General features: G+C 33.9%; 1 protein-coding gene across 15 annotated transcripts in view; it reads right to left on the bottom strand.

The window, feature by feature from the left end:
- Positions 1–13,653, bottom strand: part of LOC125265745 (adhesion G protein-coupled receptor L3-like) — a 391,922-nt gene that overhangs the window by 17,574 nt on the left and 360,695 nt on the right. For 12 of the 15 annotated variants that reach the window (XM_048186154.1, XM_048186155.1, XM_048186160.1 and 9 more), the window contains 2 exons: positions 7,577–7,745; positions 5,825–5,950 (listed from right to left, as the gene is read on the bottom strand). In XM_048186154.1, the coding sequence (XP_048042111.1) occupies positions 5,825–5,950; positions 7,577–7,745 (295 nt within the window). Of the gene's footprint in view, positions 1–5,618; positions 5,670–5,824; positions 5,951–7,576; positions 7,746–13,653 lie in introns of all 15 variants that reach the window. The other 3 variants (XM_048186153.1, XM_048186146.1, XM_048186148.1) reach the window with 1 other exon arrangement.

Here is a 13,653-nt window from a genome sequence, read left to right as displayed (position 1 = left end):
CAAAGCGAGTGCACTAACAATGACGCTAAACACCGCATTCTCTAGCGGTCGTCAGTGCGCAGTGGTTTACCTGCACAACTCTCGCTATCTGGCCACTGTTACACACGCAATGCGAGAGTGGGTGTCTGTTTATCACAGCTGATGCTCAACAAATAAAGCGCAGATGATTAAAGAAAGTGGTTCATTGTGGCGCACTCCAAAGATCTAGAAAAGGAAACAGATGTTCTGCTTGTTTTTGTTATTTAAGTGTCTTTTGTAAATGTATGAATTATGTCTTGCTTTTACCTGTATGACCATAAATTACGGAGAGTTTACTGTCTTATAGAAGGAAAACAAATCCAGTGGTCGTGCCGGCGCCTCACGCACGCGCACACAAATTCTTGCATTGCTTACTTGATATCGCAGCCTGTTATACGTTTACCACCCGTGCACCGCCTCACTGTGCTGTTATATATGAAAGATGATGTTTTACGTCGATAATGCGAGCAAAGTACAAAGCTTATATAATAAATAATAGTTTAGCATTCGTCTTGAAAATGAAAACAGTTGGATTCATACCGAATGAGAAAGGTAGGCTACAGATTTACTTTAAAATAATTCGTTTTGCATCTTATTAAGTTTTATTTCCAATAAATAAATATGTTTCTCGCCTTGAACATAGCAATAGAATGGAGTTTAAAAAGAAAAGAGATTTTTTTTTTTAATTCGTTTTGGCTTGAAGTTTATATAGCCTGAATAGTCCAACTGTTAACTTTGGATGTTTTGTTGTGGAGTACATAAGTGAATAAAATAATATAGGTCAGTTTTGTTCATAATTTACGTTTACAAACATTATAAACAAAGCTATGTAGGCTACTTTTACATTTTACTTTATTTACCGATAACTTTATCATTATTTCTGAATGTAGGCTAATAATAAAATGTAACGTAGGCGATATGCGACTTATCTTTTTTCCTCTCAGGGATAGCAGTATTTTTAACCATGTAGCAAACATTAAAATATCTTGAAAAAATACTTTAATTTATAAACCATTGTTTTTCCTTTCGTTTAATAGGTTTACATTTGGACAGAATCTTGTTATAAAACATAATTGTAGGCCTATTGGCTAAGACGGCAAATACACTCTTTGTTTTTTAATAAATAAAATGCTGTACGTATTATTATTATTATTATGTAGGCTACATGCAAAAAAAAAAAAAAAAAAACGTTATTAACCATTATTTTTCTAATCAAACCGGTTTCGGAACGTTTATAATACAGAAGGAACGCTGGAACAGAAACGGTAAAATACAGATTCTGTTCGGAGTGGAACCTTTGAAATGTTTTTTTGTTTTGTTTTCATTTTTAAGCCCTGGTTACTCGCGTGTGAAGCGGAATCAAAGCAGCCTCTGGCCTTTCCGCTTAGCTCTCTCCAGCGCTGGAAAGCTTTTCTAATATTAATGCGGCTCCTAAAGTGCTTGCCCAGTCATAAACCTTCATTCCAGTGATATTCTTTTGAGCTCTTTTGTATTGTGTCTCATCATCTCTCCTTCTGCAGTTTTTCTTCAAATCTCGCTCTTTCTCATTCTGTCTCCTCGACCGCCATACGCCGCCCAATGCTGATTGGCTACATGTTTGTTGTTGGTGTCGGTCTGACTAACTTCCAAACAGTGTTTTTGAAATATCACTTACTGCACCTTTAACTCGCACAAACCTAGGTGATTTTCTTTTGAATTCGTGAGAGAGTAACTGTCTGATCTGTCAACAAACTGTTCATTTGAGTTAGATCTTTGCGATGATTTAGTTAATCTGCTACACAAAACTTGTCTATGTGATACATTCATAAATCAAACTGAATAGGTTTTCAAACTCCTAATAATACAGGTTCAAAAGAGGGTTTTTGCAGTGATGCTATTAAAATAATTTGTTTTGCTTTCTCATAGAAACTTTCAGTCATCAGTTCTTAAAAAAAAAAAAAAAATTTTTTTCTTAGTGTAAAGAACATTTTAATAAAGAACCTTTTTCCACAAAGTTTTTGTGCAATGGAAATGTTCCATGGATGTTAAAGGTTCTTCATGGAACCATCAATGCCAAAAAAGAACCTTTTTTAAGAGGGCACATTCTTCAAAATATCATTCAGGGTTTGGTAAAACATTATTTTGAGTAAATGATGACAGAATCTTCATTTTTGCAAGAACTATCCTTTTCAGGTTATCAGTAATGAACTGTTTTTCCTGCCTAAAATCCTCACAACGTATAGCAGCACATAAAATAAATAAATAAATAAAAAGAACAAAAAACAAATAAAAAGGCTTAAGTACAAAATAAAAATCCTCTCAACGTGAAAAGTTGAGCCGTTCAAAGCACATTACTCATCTGGCTGACATTTACAAGCACTCACACACATGGGTCACGGGTCGGCAAAGTGTGTTTCTGGTGCATGTCAGCATCTTGTTATATGTTTGCAGATATCTCAGCAGATGACCCCTAAAAGGCTAAAGGTCAAATTGGAAACCTTGTCTCCATGGAGATAATGTAACCAGACAAACCGTTACCATGGAAATGAGATATTAAAGCACAGATATGTAAAGCCAAAGATTTGTATGAGACAAGGACAGCATACAATGGAAATCCTCCCTTCATTGCTCTCTTCAAAGCAAACTACTTTCAGGTAAAGGACAGATTTGGAAATGAATTTTCCTCCTTTATGAATATTACTTTTTACATTATCGAATTCTTTGTGCTGGGATTGAATTCTAAAAAGTCAACCTTGCTTTTCCTATACTACAAGATTCAGGATGCAATATATACTGGCCATAAATATATCAAAATAGTATCTGTCAAAAATGTGCAGTGAAATATTGTTTTGGAACAGACTGTATTGTAAAAAGCACATACGAATAAATGAATGGTGTTTCTTATAATGCAGTGTGCTTGACCTTACATTTCCAATGTTATTTGGTATCTGTTACGTTTTACAACAAATTGGATTAAAAATGCAAAATATCCATAATCTGAATGAAACATGTAAAATATGCAAACTGAATGTAATGTTTTTAGACACTTAACTGTCTATTATTTTCAATTAAATTAAAATGTATAGTTTAAACTGAATATTAAACACAATTAGTTTTTTTTTTTTTTTTCACAAGTATTTCTTTATATGTAATTTCATATTTACTGGAATTACTTGATAAATGGAGAAAAAAAACAAAAAAACAAATCAGGGCTGGATTTCCGCGCTACGAAGAGTCTAAAAGTATAACTTACAGTTGAATGAAAAAGTATGGGAACCACTTGCAGAATCTGTGAAAATGTGAATAATTTTAACAAAATAAGTCAAGATCATACAAAATGCATGTTATATTTTATTTAGTATTGTCCTGAGTAAGATATTTTACATAAAAGATGTTTACATATAGTCCACGAGGCAAAAAAAAAAAAAAGCTAAATTTATTAAAATAACCACTTCAAAAGTTTTGGAACTACATTTTTATCATACTTGAACCCTTTCCAGCAGTGACTGTATGATTTTGAGATCCATCTTTTCACACTGAGGACAATTGAGGGACTCAAACACAACTATTAAAAAAGGAATAGGATGAAGATTTTCAATTTTTTCTTATTTTGTTGAACTATCTTTTTTTTTTTTTTTCATTTAGTACTGCCCTTCAGAAGAAAAAGAAGATAATTGCATGTTTCCTGGAAGACAAATTATGTACAATAATCCTTGAAAAAATCCTTGAAAACTTGAAAAAATCTCCAGGACCTGTTTTCTGGAGAACAATGGGCAGCTTAACTGCTCAGAACAAACAAGGGACTCAAGAACAACCATCACAAAAACAAAAAAAACAAAACAAAAACAACAACAACAAAAAAAAACAGTCATGGATCATCCAGGTAATGTCACACAGTATTAAGAACCAATGATTCACAAACTTTTAAACAGGGTTTTTTGAATAAATTCAGCTATTTTTTTTTTTTTTTTTTGTCTTGTGGACTATATTTAAACATCTTTTATGTAAAATATCTTACTCAGGGCAGTACTACATAAAAAATAACATTTTGTATGAAAATAGCATTTTGTATGATCTCTCTTATTTTTTTTTAAAATTATACACATTTTTACAGATTCTGCAAGTTGTTCCCATACGTTTTCATGCAACTGTAACTGAAGATATACCTTTTCTAGGCATGTTCCCTGAACTACCTTAGGAGGTTGCTTAAGGTATACATTCATATATACATGTGACGTTACCAGTTGCTGTCCATGGCGGTGGTGCTGAATTGATATATTCGATAATTTACTCTATGCATGGGCTGCTTCACTGCGTTATGTGAGAAAGCAAAGGTCTTTATATAAGAAGCACTTCAGAAGTAGAAATTGCATTTATCTATCAGGACTCATGGGATCTTAATAATCTAAATTGCAAACTAAATCTATATTGTAATTTATTTATATTCTGAGGTCTCTATATTCTAGCTGAGCCCCCAGCATGAGTTTAATGCGACCATTATTTTAGAACATTATTTTAGAACGTATTAATTCCATGGAGACGTCATGCAGCTGACAGATATGTAGGTATCGCGTTTATACCGTTTTCCCTTTTTTATTCAAAATATTCACAAACTTGTTAACTATATCATGATATATTTTATAATATATATTCCAATTTTAAAACATGTGGAAGTGAATGTGTTTTGTCACGTGATGAGTTTTCACTGCAATTCAGAGCTGTCAAACTTGTGAACTGGGAGAAGAATAGAATAAACTTTATTGTTTCATTCACAATGTGTATCTGATATGAATAAAACATTTTGTTAAATTATATAATTGAAAGAATTATTATTGCAGCTTCCATAGACATCAGTGTATGAAATTTGATTTTTAACAAACTATAAATGTCTTTTTTATATAGCCTAGTAATAGTTGTGATATATGACAAGCACAATGTCTTTCTCTTGCTCAGCATGTTTGAATTTAGCAGAGAATCTTTGCATTTTATTCTCTGCAATTATCCTAATTGAACACTGCGTGTATTACAACTTCAGAATTATATTCGTATTGACTGTCAACAGTTATAAGGTATAGTTAAGAGTGGTCTAGACCAACCTTACGAACGAATGATTTACAGAAGGTATACTTAACTAAGAACATTTCGGGAAACATGTATTAACCTTAAGGTACAATTTAAAAATGACGTAGAGTTAACAAGGTTTTGGGAAATCCAGCTCAGATTTGTTTCCAAAATAATAATTGGACATCATATGTTGAATAAAACATGTAAAATAAGGAGGTAATATGACAACGATATTGAATACTGCTGTTAGAAAAGACTATTATTGCATAAAGCATGCTGTTTTACATGCTATTTAAAAAAAAAATAATAATAATAATAATATTTAGTATACAGTGTATTCCATTCTCACCAATCACTCATTCACACTGCTAAACATGCAAAAATATCTACAAAATTACATTAATGAAAAATCCCAAAAATCCCAAGTTCTCATTGATTCTTACTGAAGTATTGCTTCTAACACAACAAATCACTAAGATGTTTAGAGGTAAACTGCAAAAATTAACACATGAGCTGATCAAGAGTGTAGTGTGAAAAATTATAGGGCTGATAGTTACTTGTTCATACTGTAACTGTGAGGAGTTTGTCATACAAGGCGGGTGGTGAACCTTGTGATGAAAGAAGAAAGAAAACAAGAAAAAGAGACAAAGAGAGAGTGTGAGAGAGTACACACACATGGACACTCACAAAATTGGATTTTGGCTTTGTGTTGCTGTGTATGTGTGTGTTTGAGTGTGTGTGTGTTTGGATGTCACCCGTCTACCTGTGATGCAGAGGAATATCGCCCAGGTCCGCGCGACGAGGAGCTTTTCACCGAACCCATAGACGACTCCACACTCTTCCCGTTGTAGCAGTGAGTCCGAAGGCACTTCCCGTATTCTTTGCGTACCTAAACACACGTTGGGGGTTTCATGTTTTATGGGGACATTCCGTAGACATGATGATTTTTATACTTTACAAACTGTATATTCTATCCCCTACCCATAAACCTACCCATCACAGAAAACATTCTGCATTTTAACATCACTTAGAATGATTTATAAGCTGTTTTCCTCATGGAAAACTATCCCCACAAGGGCAAAAATTTTGGATACTGCCATCTTTGGGGACATTTTGTGTTTTCATTGTTGGTTTGTATTAGGACCATCATTCTTGGAAGAAGAAGTATTTATAAAACAATGGCAGCATTTGAAAAGAGTTCAGAAAAGTTACATCCACTCTTGAATCAATATATGAGCTCAAAACTGATTTGCACTCAGATGACTTTGGTATCATCTCAAATTGATCAATATGTAGTGAACAGGCCGGTGTGTAATTATAAAACATTATAGCTAATCCATTTAGGACTGGAAAGACAAAACTCTAGAGCGGATGATGATGGCTAGCATGGCAGTGCCGCTTAACGCGAGCCTGCACATTTTCAGGACTCAGCGACAGTATCAAAAATGGGGATGTCCATAACATCGGGAAGTTTTATCACAATTAAAAGCGTGTTATTAAATAATCGAGTCTAATCGAGGTGTGAGCTCATGCATTAGTATTATAAACAACCAACAAGAACTTTAAATGCTTAGTAACTGAGTGCAGAGTAAGTTTGAGCCACATGCCTCACAGCTTTGGTGGATCTGCGGATGAAAGCAAATAATTTCTCCATCTTCGTAAGAAGTAAACTAAACCCGCCATGATTATACATTTCACTGTGGCTCTCACATTATATGACATGGCAGACAACTAGTCATCCAGTGCCGGTTCCGTTCATTCAGCACTGGTTTGTCGAGTATGCGGTTGTGTGTCAGTTCGGTTATAGAATGCGGTTGTCGTGCTTGTAAAAAAACAAAACGCTCAACTGTATTAAGCGGCGCTGCCATACTAGCCATTGGCATCTGCTCTAGAGTTTTGCATGAAACATGACAGGGAATTAGGGATAAACATAAACAGTGCGTAATCCAGTACGTTGACGAGTCCTTCCAGCCCTAATTCATTTGAAGTGCTTTGAATAGGTTGAAGTATTATTTTTATTATTGTTTATATACTATTATACTATTCATTATTTAAAATTAGCTTTTATTTTTATATTTTGAATTTCAATAATAATTTTAGTTTAAGTTTTAGTAGTTATTATTATATTGTTTTTGTCATTTTTATTCATTCTATTCAGCTTTAATTTATATTTCAGTTACAGCAATTTTAGTACTTTAACTTGTTTTACTTTAGTTAGTTGCCAAGGCAGTTTTTAAGGGGTCAAGATCAGGAAATCTCTTTTAAAATGTGCTTAAAAATAATAAAATAAAATAAAATAAAATAAAATAAAATTAATAGCAGTGTGGGTTTGCTTGGCATATTATAAGATGATTATTGCTTAAGTGTAAAGTATCCCTAGCCATCATATATCTGAAAAAAAAAAAAATAAATAAAATAAATAAAGCAAACAAAAACAAAACCACCCTACTTTCCATATGTTCTGGTGACAGCCCTGGTTTGTATGATATGTGCATGTGAATGTGTTTTTCCCAACCTTCTTCTGCAGGACGCAGTGAAATATGAAGATGAACATGCCCTGCAGGGAGTTAAAGATGGTGAAGAGATACGCCATGATCACTGTACTCTCGTTAACGTACATCAACCCGAACGCCCAGGTCAGGCCCAGTAAACAGAGCAGTGCTATGGCTCCGATTACCCACGATCTGAAATAAACACACACACACAAACATCAAATTAGCCTTGAAAATGACTGAGAAAAATGCGGTCAGAACTCATTACTCGCAGTATAAGGCATAAGTGCTAGATCAGTGCATAAATTGGTAAATTTCTATCCAGCTCTCCACATAAATTAAATACGACTTCAGTTAAAGTGAACTCTATTTTCTCAATTTTCTTCCCCAGTCATGCTGTTTTATATCCGTGGGACTTTATTTTGCATGAATTTTATTTTACACTGCTCTTTTCCATATATCAAAAATGAATGAAGATGTGGCCAAGATCCAAAAAGGACAATAAAAACATCAGTCATAGGATTCGGAAGAGGTTTCACTCACACAAAGGCTACAAAGCTATTGTTTGACTTCAGATGACTTCAAATAAACCACTCAATTCACTTTTATACCACTGTGGTGTTTTGCTATACAGAAAAAAGAAGAAAATCATACAGGTTTGGAGCGACATGAGAGGAGTAAATTATGACAGAATTGTCATTTTTAGGTGAACTGTCTATTTAAATACCATCCTGCGTCTCTTTCTGACATTCAGCACACGTCGCTTCATTTTGTGAGAGCTGAATAGATTGTGCGCGTCTGTAATGTGTTGTTTTACCTGCGGGGCTACAGATCCACCCCACTGACTACACCCAGCTCAATTTAACATCAAAATTACACACATTTACATATGGATTACATCCAATATACTACTAATGGAACACACAAACTTCATACTGTTGTCATTATATAATTTCAAAAAATAAATAAATAAAGTATAAAGTGAGACTGTATTTCAAAACAAATATTTCCACAAAAAAAAAAAAAAGACAAACCATATTTTCTACTTTTTCTCTGCTGACTGGATTTAAAAAGCTGTGAAAAAGTACAGTGAGTTTCAATGTATTAACTTTGATGTTAATCATTTAGTTGACAATATTGATAGTGCATATTTCCACAACATTTACGGTTATGAAACACTTGTAGAAGCAGAAGAAGCAAAAATCACTCATAGGTCACAGCCTTGGTTAATGTGAAAAATGAAATATGCTGTTTACCTAAGGCCTATGCTAGGTTATGGATGATTTCCAGGGCATTTATATGCAGTTTCTAATGTGTTCTGAGTACACATTTGGTGCTAGATCACGCTGAGTGGTTTCAAAGTCCCTTTAAAGCGAGTCATTTCACTCTGCGGCCATCTTTGAAACACCTCTCGTGCAGCTATTTCAGTCATGCAAGTGCAGCTTCTATCTCTTTGAATGGGGAAACATCAAATTCTCCAAAGCTATTTACCAAGCTTACGATTCAATTTAATATTTGAAATCACCAACGAAATCCGACAACAACTGTACCATAAATGTTGTTTGATTAAAAAAGCTCATCATTCATAAGGTTTATAGAAACCAGAGCTTCTAACAACAGCTGCAGTGACTTTACCAATCAGCAATTGGATCTTTCATTTAGAAGGCAGGGCTTATTCTGCCATATTGCGAGTTGCATTTTCTCCCATTCATAAGTAATATGAGTGCACTGTCTTTATATATCTAAAGTCTTTGGTGGTTTTCAGTGTGTTACTACACTACTTTTCAAAAGTTTGTGGTCAGTAAGATGTGTTTTTGAAATAAATGAATACTTCTATAAAGCAAAGGATGCATTAAATTATAAATAAAAAAAATGACAGTTATATTGTTATGCAAGATTCCTATTTTAAATAAATGCCATTCTTTTGAACTTACTATTCATCAAAGAGCCCTTTAAAAAAGGTATCACGGTTTCCACACACAATTGTTTTCAACATTGATAATAATAGTAAATGAGCAGCAAATCAGCATATTAGAATGATTTCTGAAGGATCATGTGACACTGAAGACTGGAGTAACGATGCTGAAAATTCAGCTTTGCATCACAGGAATAAATTACATTTTAAAATATTCCTGTTTTTACTGTATTTTTGATCAAATAAATGCAGCCTTGACTTTTCCAAAATGGTAAAAAAAAAAATCTTACCAACCCTAAACTTTTAAACGGTAGTGTATATGGTTACCAAGGTGTTAAGAGATACTGAGACACTGTCCAATCCTGTCCAATCCTAAGTGTGATTGCTCAGAAACCCTCAGCACACCTCTCCTTAACAAGACTCATGAATTGAGGAATCGTTCATTTAATAAAGACTCAAAGGCATTATGAAAGAAAGATATTTTTCCCCCATCACACTGAGAAGATGACATCTTTAGATGAATGTGAAAATGACTCTGTCCTGAATTTCACACCTCAGGATGATCTGCACAATACAGAGGGAAACTTTAAGTGCACTGAGAAGGTAATGAGCAGAGAATGAGAAACACACACACACACACACACCGGCTGTGTGAATGATTGACAGCACTTCATATTGTGCCTTGAACGAGAACGTAAAAACAGGAAGTGAGTGAGGAGGGTTTATTTGCTGTTATGAAGCTAAGCCGAGAGAGAAATATGAGCTGGAGGGAAGAAAAGACGGATCTGCTTACTTAATCTCTGGATCATAATCCTCATAACTGAAGAATGAAATGTGGAAAAAAGAAAAGCAACAGAAAATTAGAATAAATAAATTGACAATTGAGAGCAAAATAGAAGGGAAATGAACCAGATGGGCTTTGACGTGTCCGTATGCGTCATAAAATTCACCAGAACAGCAACTAGGGCTGACTGATATGTAATAGTTTAATGCATATTTCGCTAATATAACAGTACAGTATGCTAAAACATACATATTTTTACTAAAACAATTTAATATTTGAAAACACAATCTAGGGATTGAACAACTGGAAAGGAATTATGAAAACTTACCAACTTTAACAACATTTTAAATCAGACATTGCTGTATTTAGAAATCCACCCTCATACTGGCAAGAACAGGACTGTGAAACTACGTGCTCTTTAGGACGAAACTCTTTATGGCCAAATAAAAAGGGCATTAAACAACTGTAATGTAAAATAAATGTGTACAATACTAATATTTATACTAATAATATTTACTAATATACAATACGTGTACAATACTAATAATATTTACTAATATAACTCAAACTGTAGATGCAGATGGAGTTCATGTGGAGCATTTACTGTGAATCGAGCTGCTCTGAGATACTAAACACCAGCGTATAATGAGCTGCTGGCGTATAAATGAACACCACGCTTCACTCTGAAACACACAACTGATATATTCATTTAATTCAATCGAACTGTGATCTTGATAATCATGCAGCCCTATTCTATATACAGCAGTCAACATTTGAAGTGGATCAAAATCTTTCATCAAAGTTGTCCTAAAACCTTCTTCTTAGAAAAACGTAGTTCTTAGGAGAACTTTGATGAACTTTTTTGATCCACTTCAAATGCTGACTACTGTATGACCCAGCTCTAACAGTGACCCGAACATAATTTCTGCAAAAAAGCATGACAAAACCAACCGCAAGTCATAAACAAGATCAACCACTTGTAAACACACACACACACACACACACACACACACACACACACACACACACACACACACACACACACACACACACACACACACACACACACACACACACACACGGGCTGTTACAGAGATGCACAGGTGTCGGGGGTAATTACCACACACACACTGAGTTTGGGTCTAATAACCACACCAGGTGCACAGCAAAATAAATGATTAATGGAATTAAAGTGGAGACTATTAAACATCATTTTGCAGTGTCCATCTTAATGACAGGGACATTAATGGACATGATTGGCTCATAAACACTGGCTTCAGTAATACTCGATGCCTGTATAATGAATGAAGAGTGTTTATAATGAAGTATAATAATTATTGTAATGCAGTATATCCTTTTATCATGTTGTTATTTTTAATTCAAACTATTAAAATGTTATAAAATAAAAATATATCATAAAATGTTTAAAAAAATTTAAGTTTTTGTAAATTGAAATAAAGCTGAAATACAATAAATAATAGATTAATTAATAGAAAAATTAAAGGTAACACTTTACAATAAGGTCTCATGCAATAACATTAACAACCAGTAATACATTTGTTGCAGTGTTTATTAATCTTTGTTAATGATTGTTAATAAAAATACAATTGTGTAATGTTAGTTCATGTGAGCTCAGGTCCATTAAATAATATTAACAGATGCAACTTTTGATTTAATAATGAATTAATAATTAATTAATGAATAGTTTGTTCATGTTAACTAACGTAGTTAACTAATGTTAACAAATGGAGCCTTATAAAGAAAAAAAAATTGACAAATTAAACTAAAGGAGTTCACCCAAAAATTAAAATGCTGTCATTAATTACTCACCCTCATGTCGTAGATGGCAATATAACTTTCAAGGTCCAGAAAGATATTGTTATTAAGATATTGTTGAATAAAGTCGTTATTTTTGTTTTGTTTTGACCAAAAAAAAAAAAAAAAAGTATTCTTGTCACCCTCACATTAAGGGTGAAGCACTGTAGTCACGTCGACTGTTTTAACGATGTCTTTAGTACCTTTCTGGACCTTGAAAGTGTTGATTATATTGCTGTCTATGAACGAGTCATATACCTCTCGGATTTCATCAAAAACATCTTAATTTGTGTTCTGAAGATGAACGAAGGTCTTACGGGTTTGGAACGACATGAGGGTGAGTAATTAATGACAGAATTTTCATTTTGGGGGGAACTAACCCTTTTAGTTTAATTTGTAAATCATGTTTTATTTGGTTTTAATTTGTCAGACGTTTAGCTATTAATTTGGGTTAGTTTACCAAATTAATAAGTTTTAATTTGGTAAACTAACCCTTTAAACAAATTAGAAAAGTTGAAGTACTAAAATTACACATTACTGAAACCACAGATAAACACAAATGAAAATGTTTTTTATTTAATGCAAGTTTATTTAATGCAAGTTTAAGCATTAAAGCGGAACTCAGTAAGATTTGCGAAGCTCCCCCTACAGGTTCCTTCAGTGAATCACCCTGTCGTAAATACTCCAAGCGCAGCTCTGGACTACAACGCTCACCAGTGCAGTAGTTTTGCAAATACAGTACAAGAAATCTCGATGGAGGTGGGTCATTTTCGAAAGTGTCTTATAAAGTCATAATATATACATTTTGTCACTCTCGCGTGAACGTGAACATGAGGTGAGATTGTGTCGGGTCGGCGCAGCTCAACTTGCAAGTGCTGTTTTCTGGCGTAGACGTGCCAGAGGGGGTTAGTGCTCGCCTCAAACACACCACTACAAGTCAATTAACCATCGTAAGGTCTTACGATGTAGAAAAGTTACTTAGTTCTGCTTTAAATGAGTTTATTTAATGAAAGTGAATGGCTGACGCTTGGTTAACACTTGAAAAACCACACACAGCGATCGTAACAGTAATCTAAGCAATGGTTTATAGTTGAAAATATTAGTATTTTTCTTACACACACACCTATCGTTTGGCTTCAGAAGACAATTCATCCACTGGGGTTGCATGAATTACCATCACAACCAGTATTTTTGTGGTTTTTCAAGCGTCAGCCATTTACTTGCATTTCGGGTGATCTAACGCTTTAAAGCAACGTGAGGTTAAATTTCCAGAAATGTAACTTTCTGCAAGAACATGCAACTGATTAATTACTAAGTATATCACAAGTATATCATAAATAGGATTACAAAAGTAATAATTTTCCTTTTCAATGAACAGTCAGTGCAAGACAGTGTTTAACCTTAAGAATGTAGGCATAAACAAACATTAATGTTACTATTTAACTAACTTAACTCAGTCAATAACTGATAGCGACTTGAAAACATGAGTGTGGCATTTCTGTGTGATATTTATGTGAAGATCAAGAGCAAATTTCAAAATGTATTTTAAAGGGCACTGCAGAAACTCAGCACTTTGCAACTGGTAA

Source organism: Megalobrama amblycephala, linkage group LG3, assembly GCF_018812025.1.
Source record: "Megalobrama amblycephala isolate DHTTF-2021 linkage group LG3, ASM1881202v1, whole genome shotgun sequence".
Lineage (NCBI taxonomy): Eukaryota > Metazoa > Chordata > Actinopteri > Cypriniformes > Xenocyprididae > Megalobrama > Megalobrama amblycephala.
This window is presented reverse-complemented; position numbering and strand designations above follow the sequence as displayed.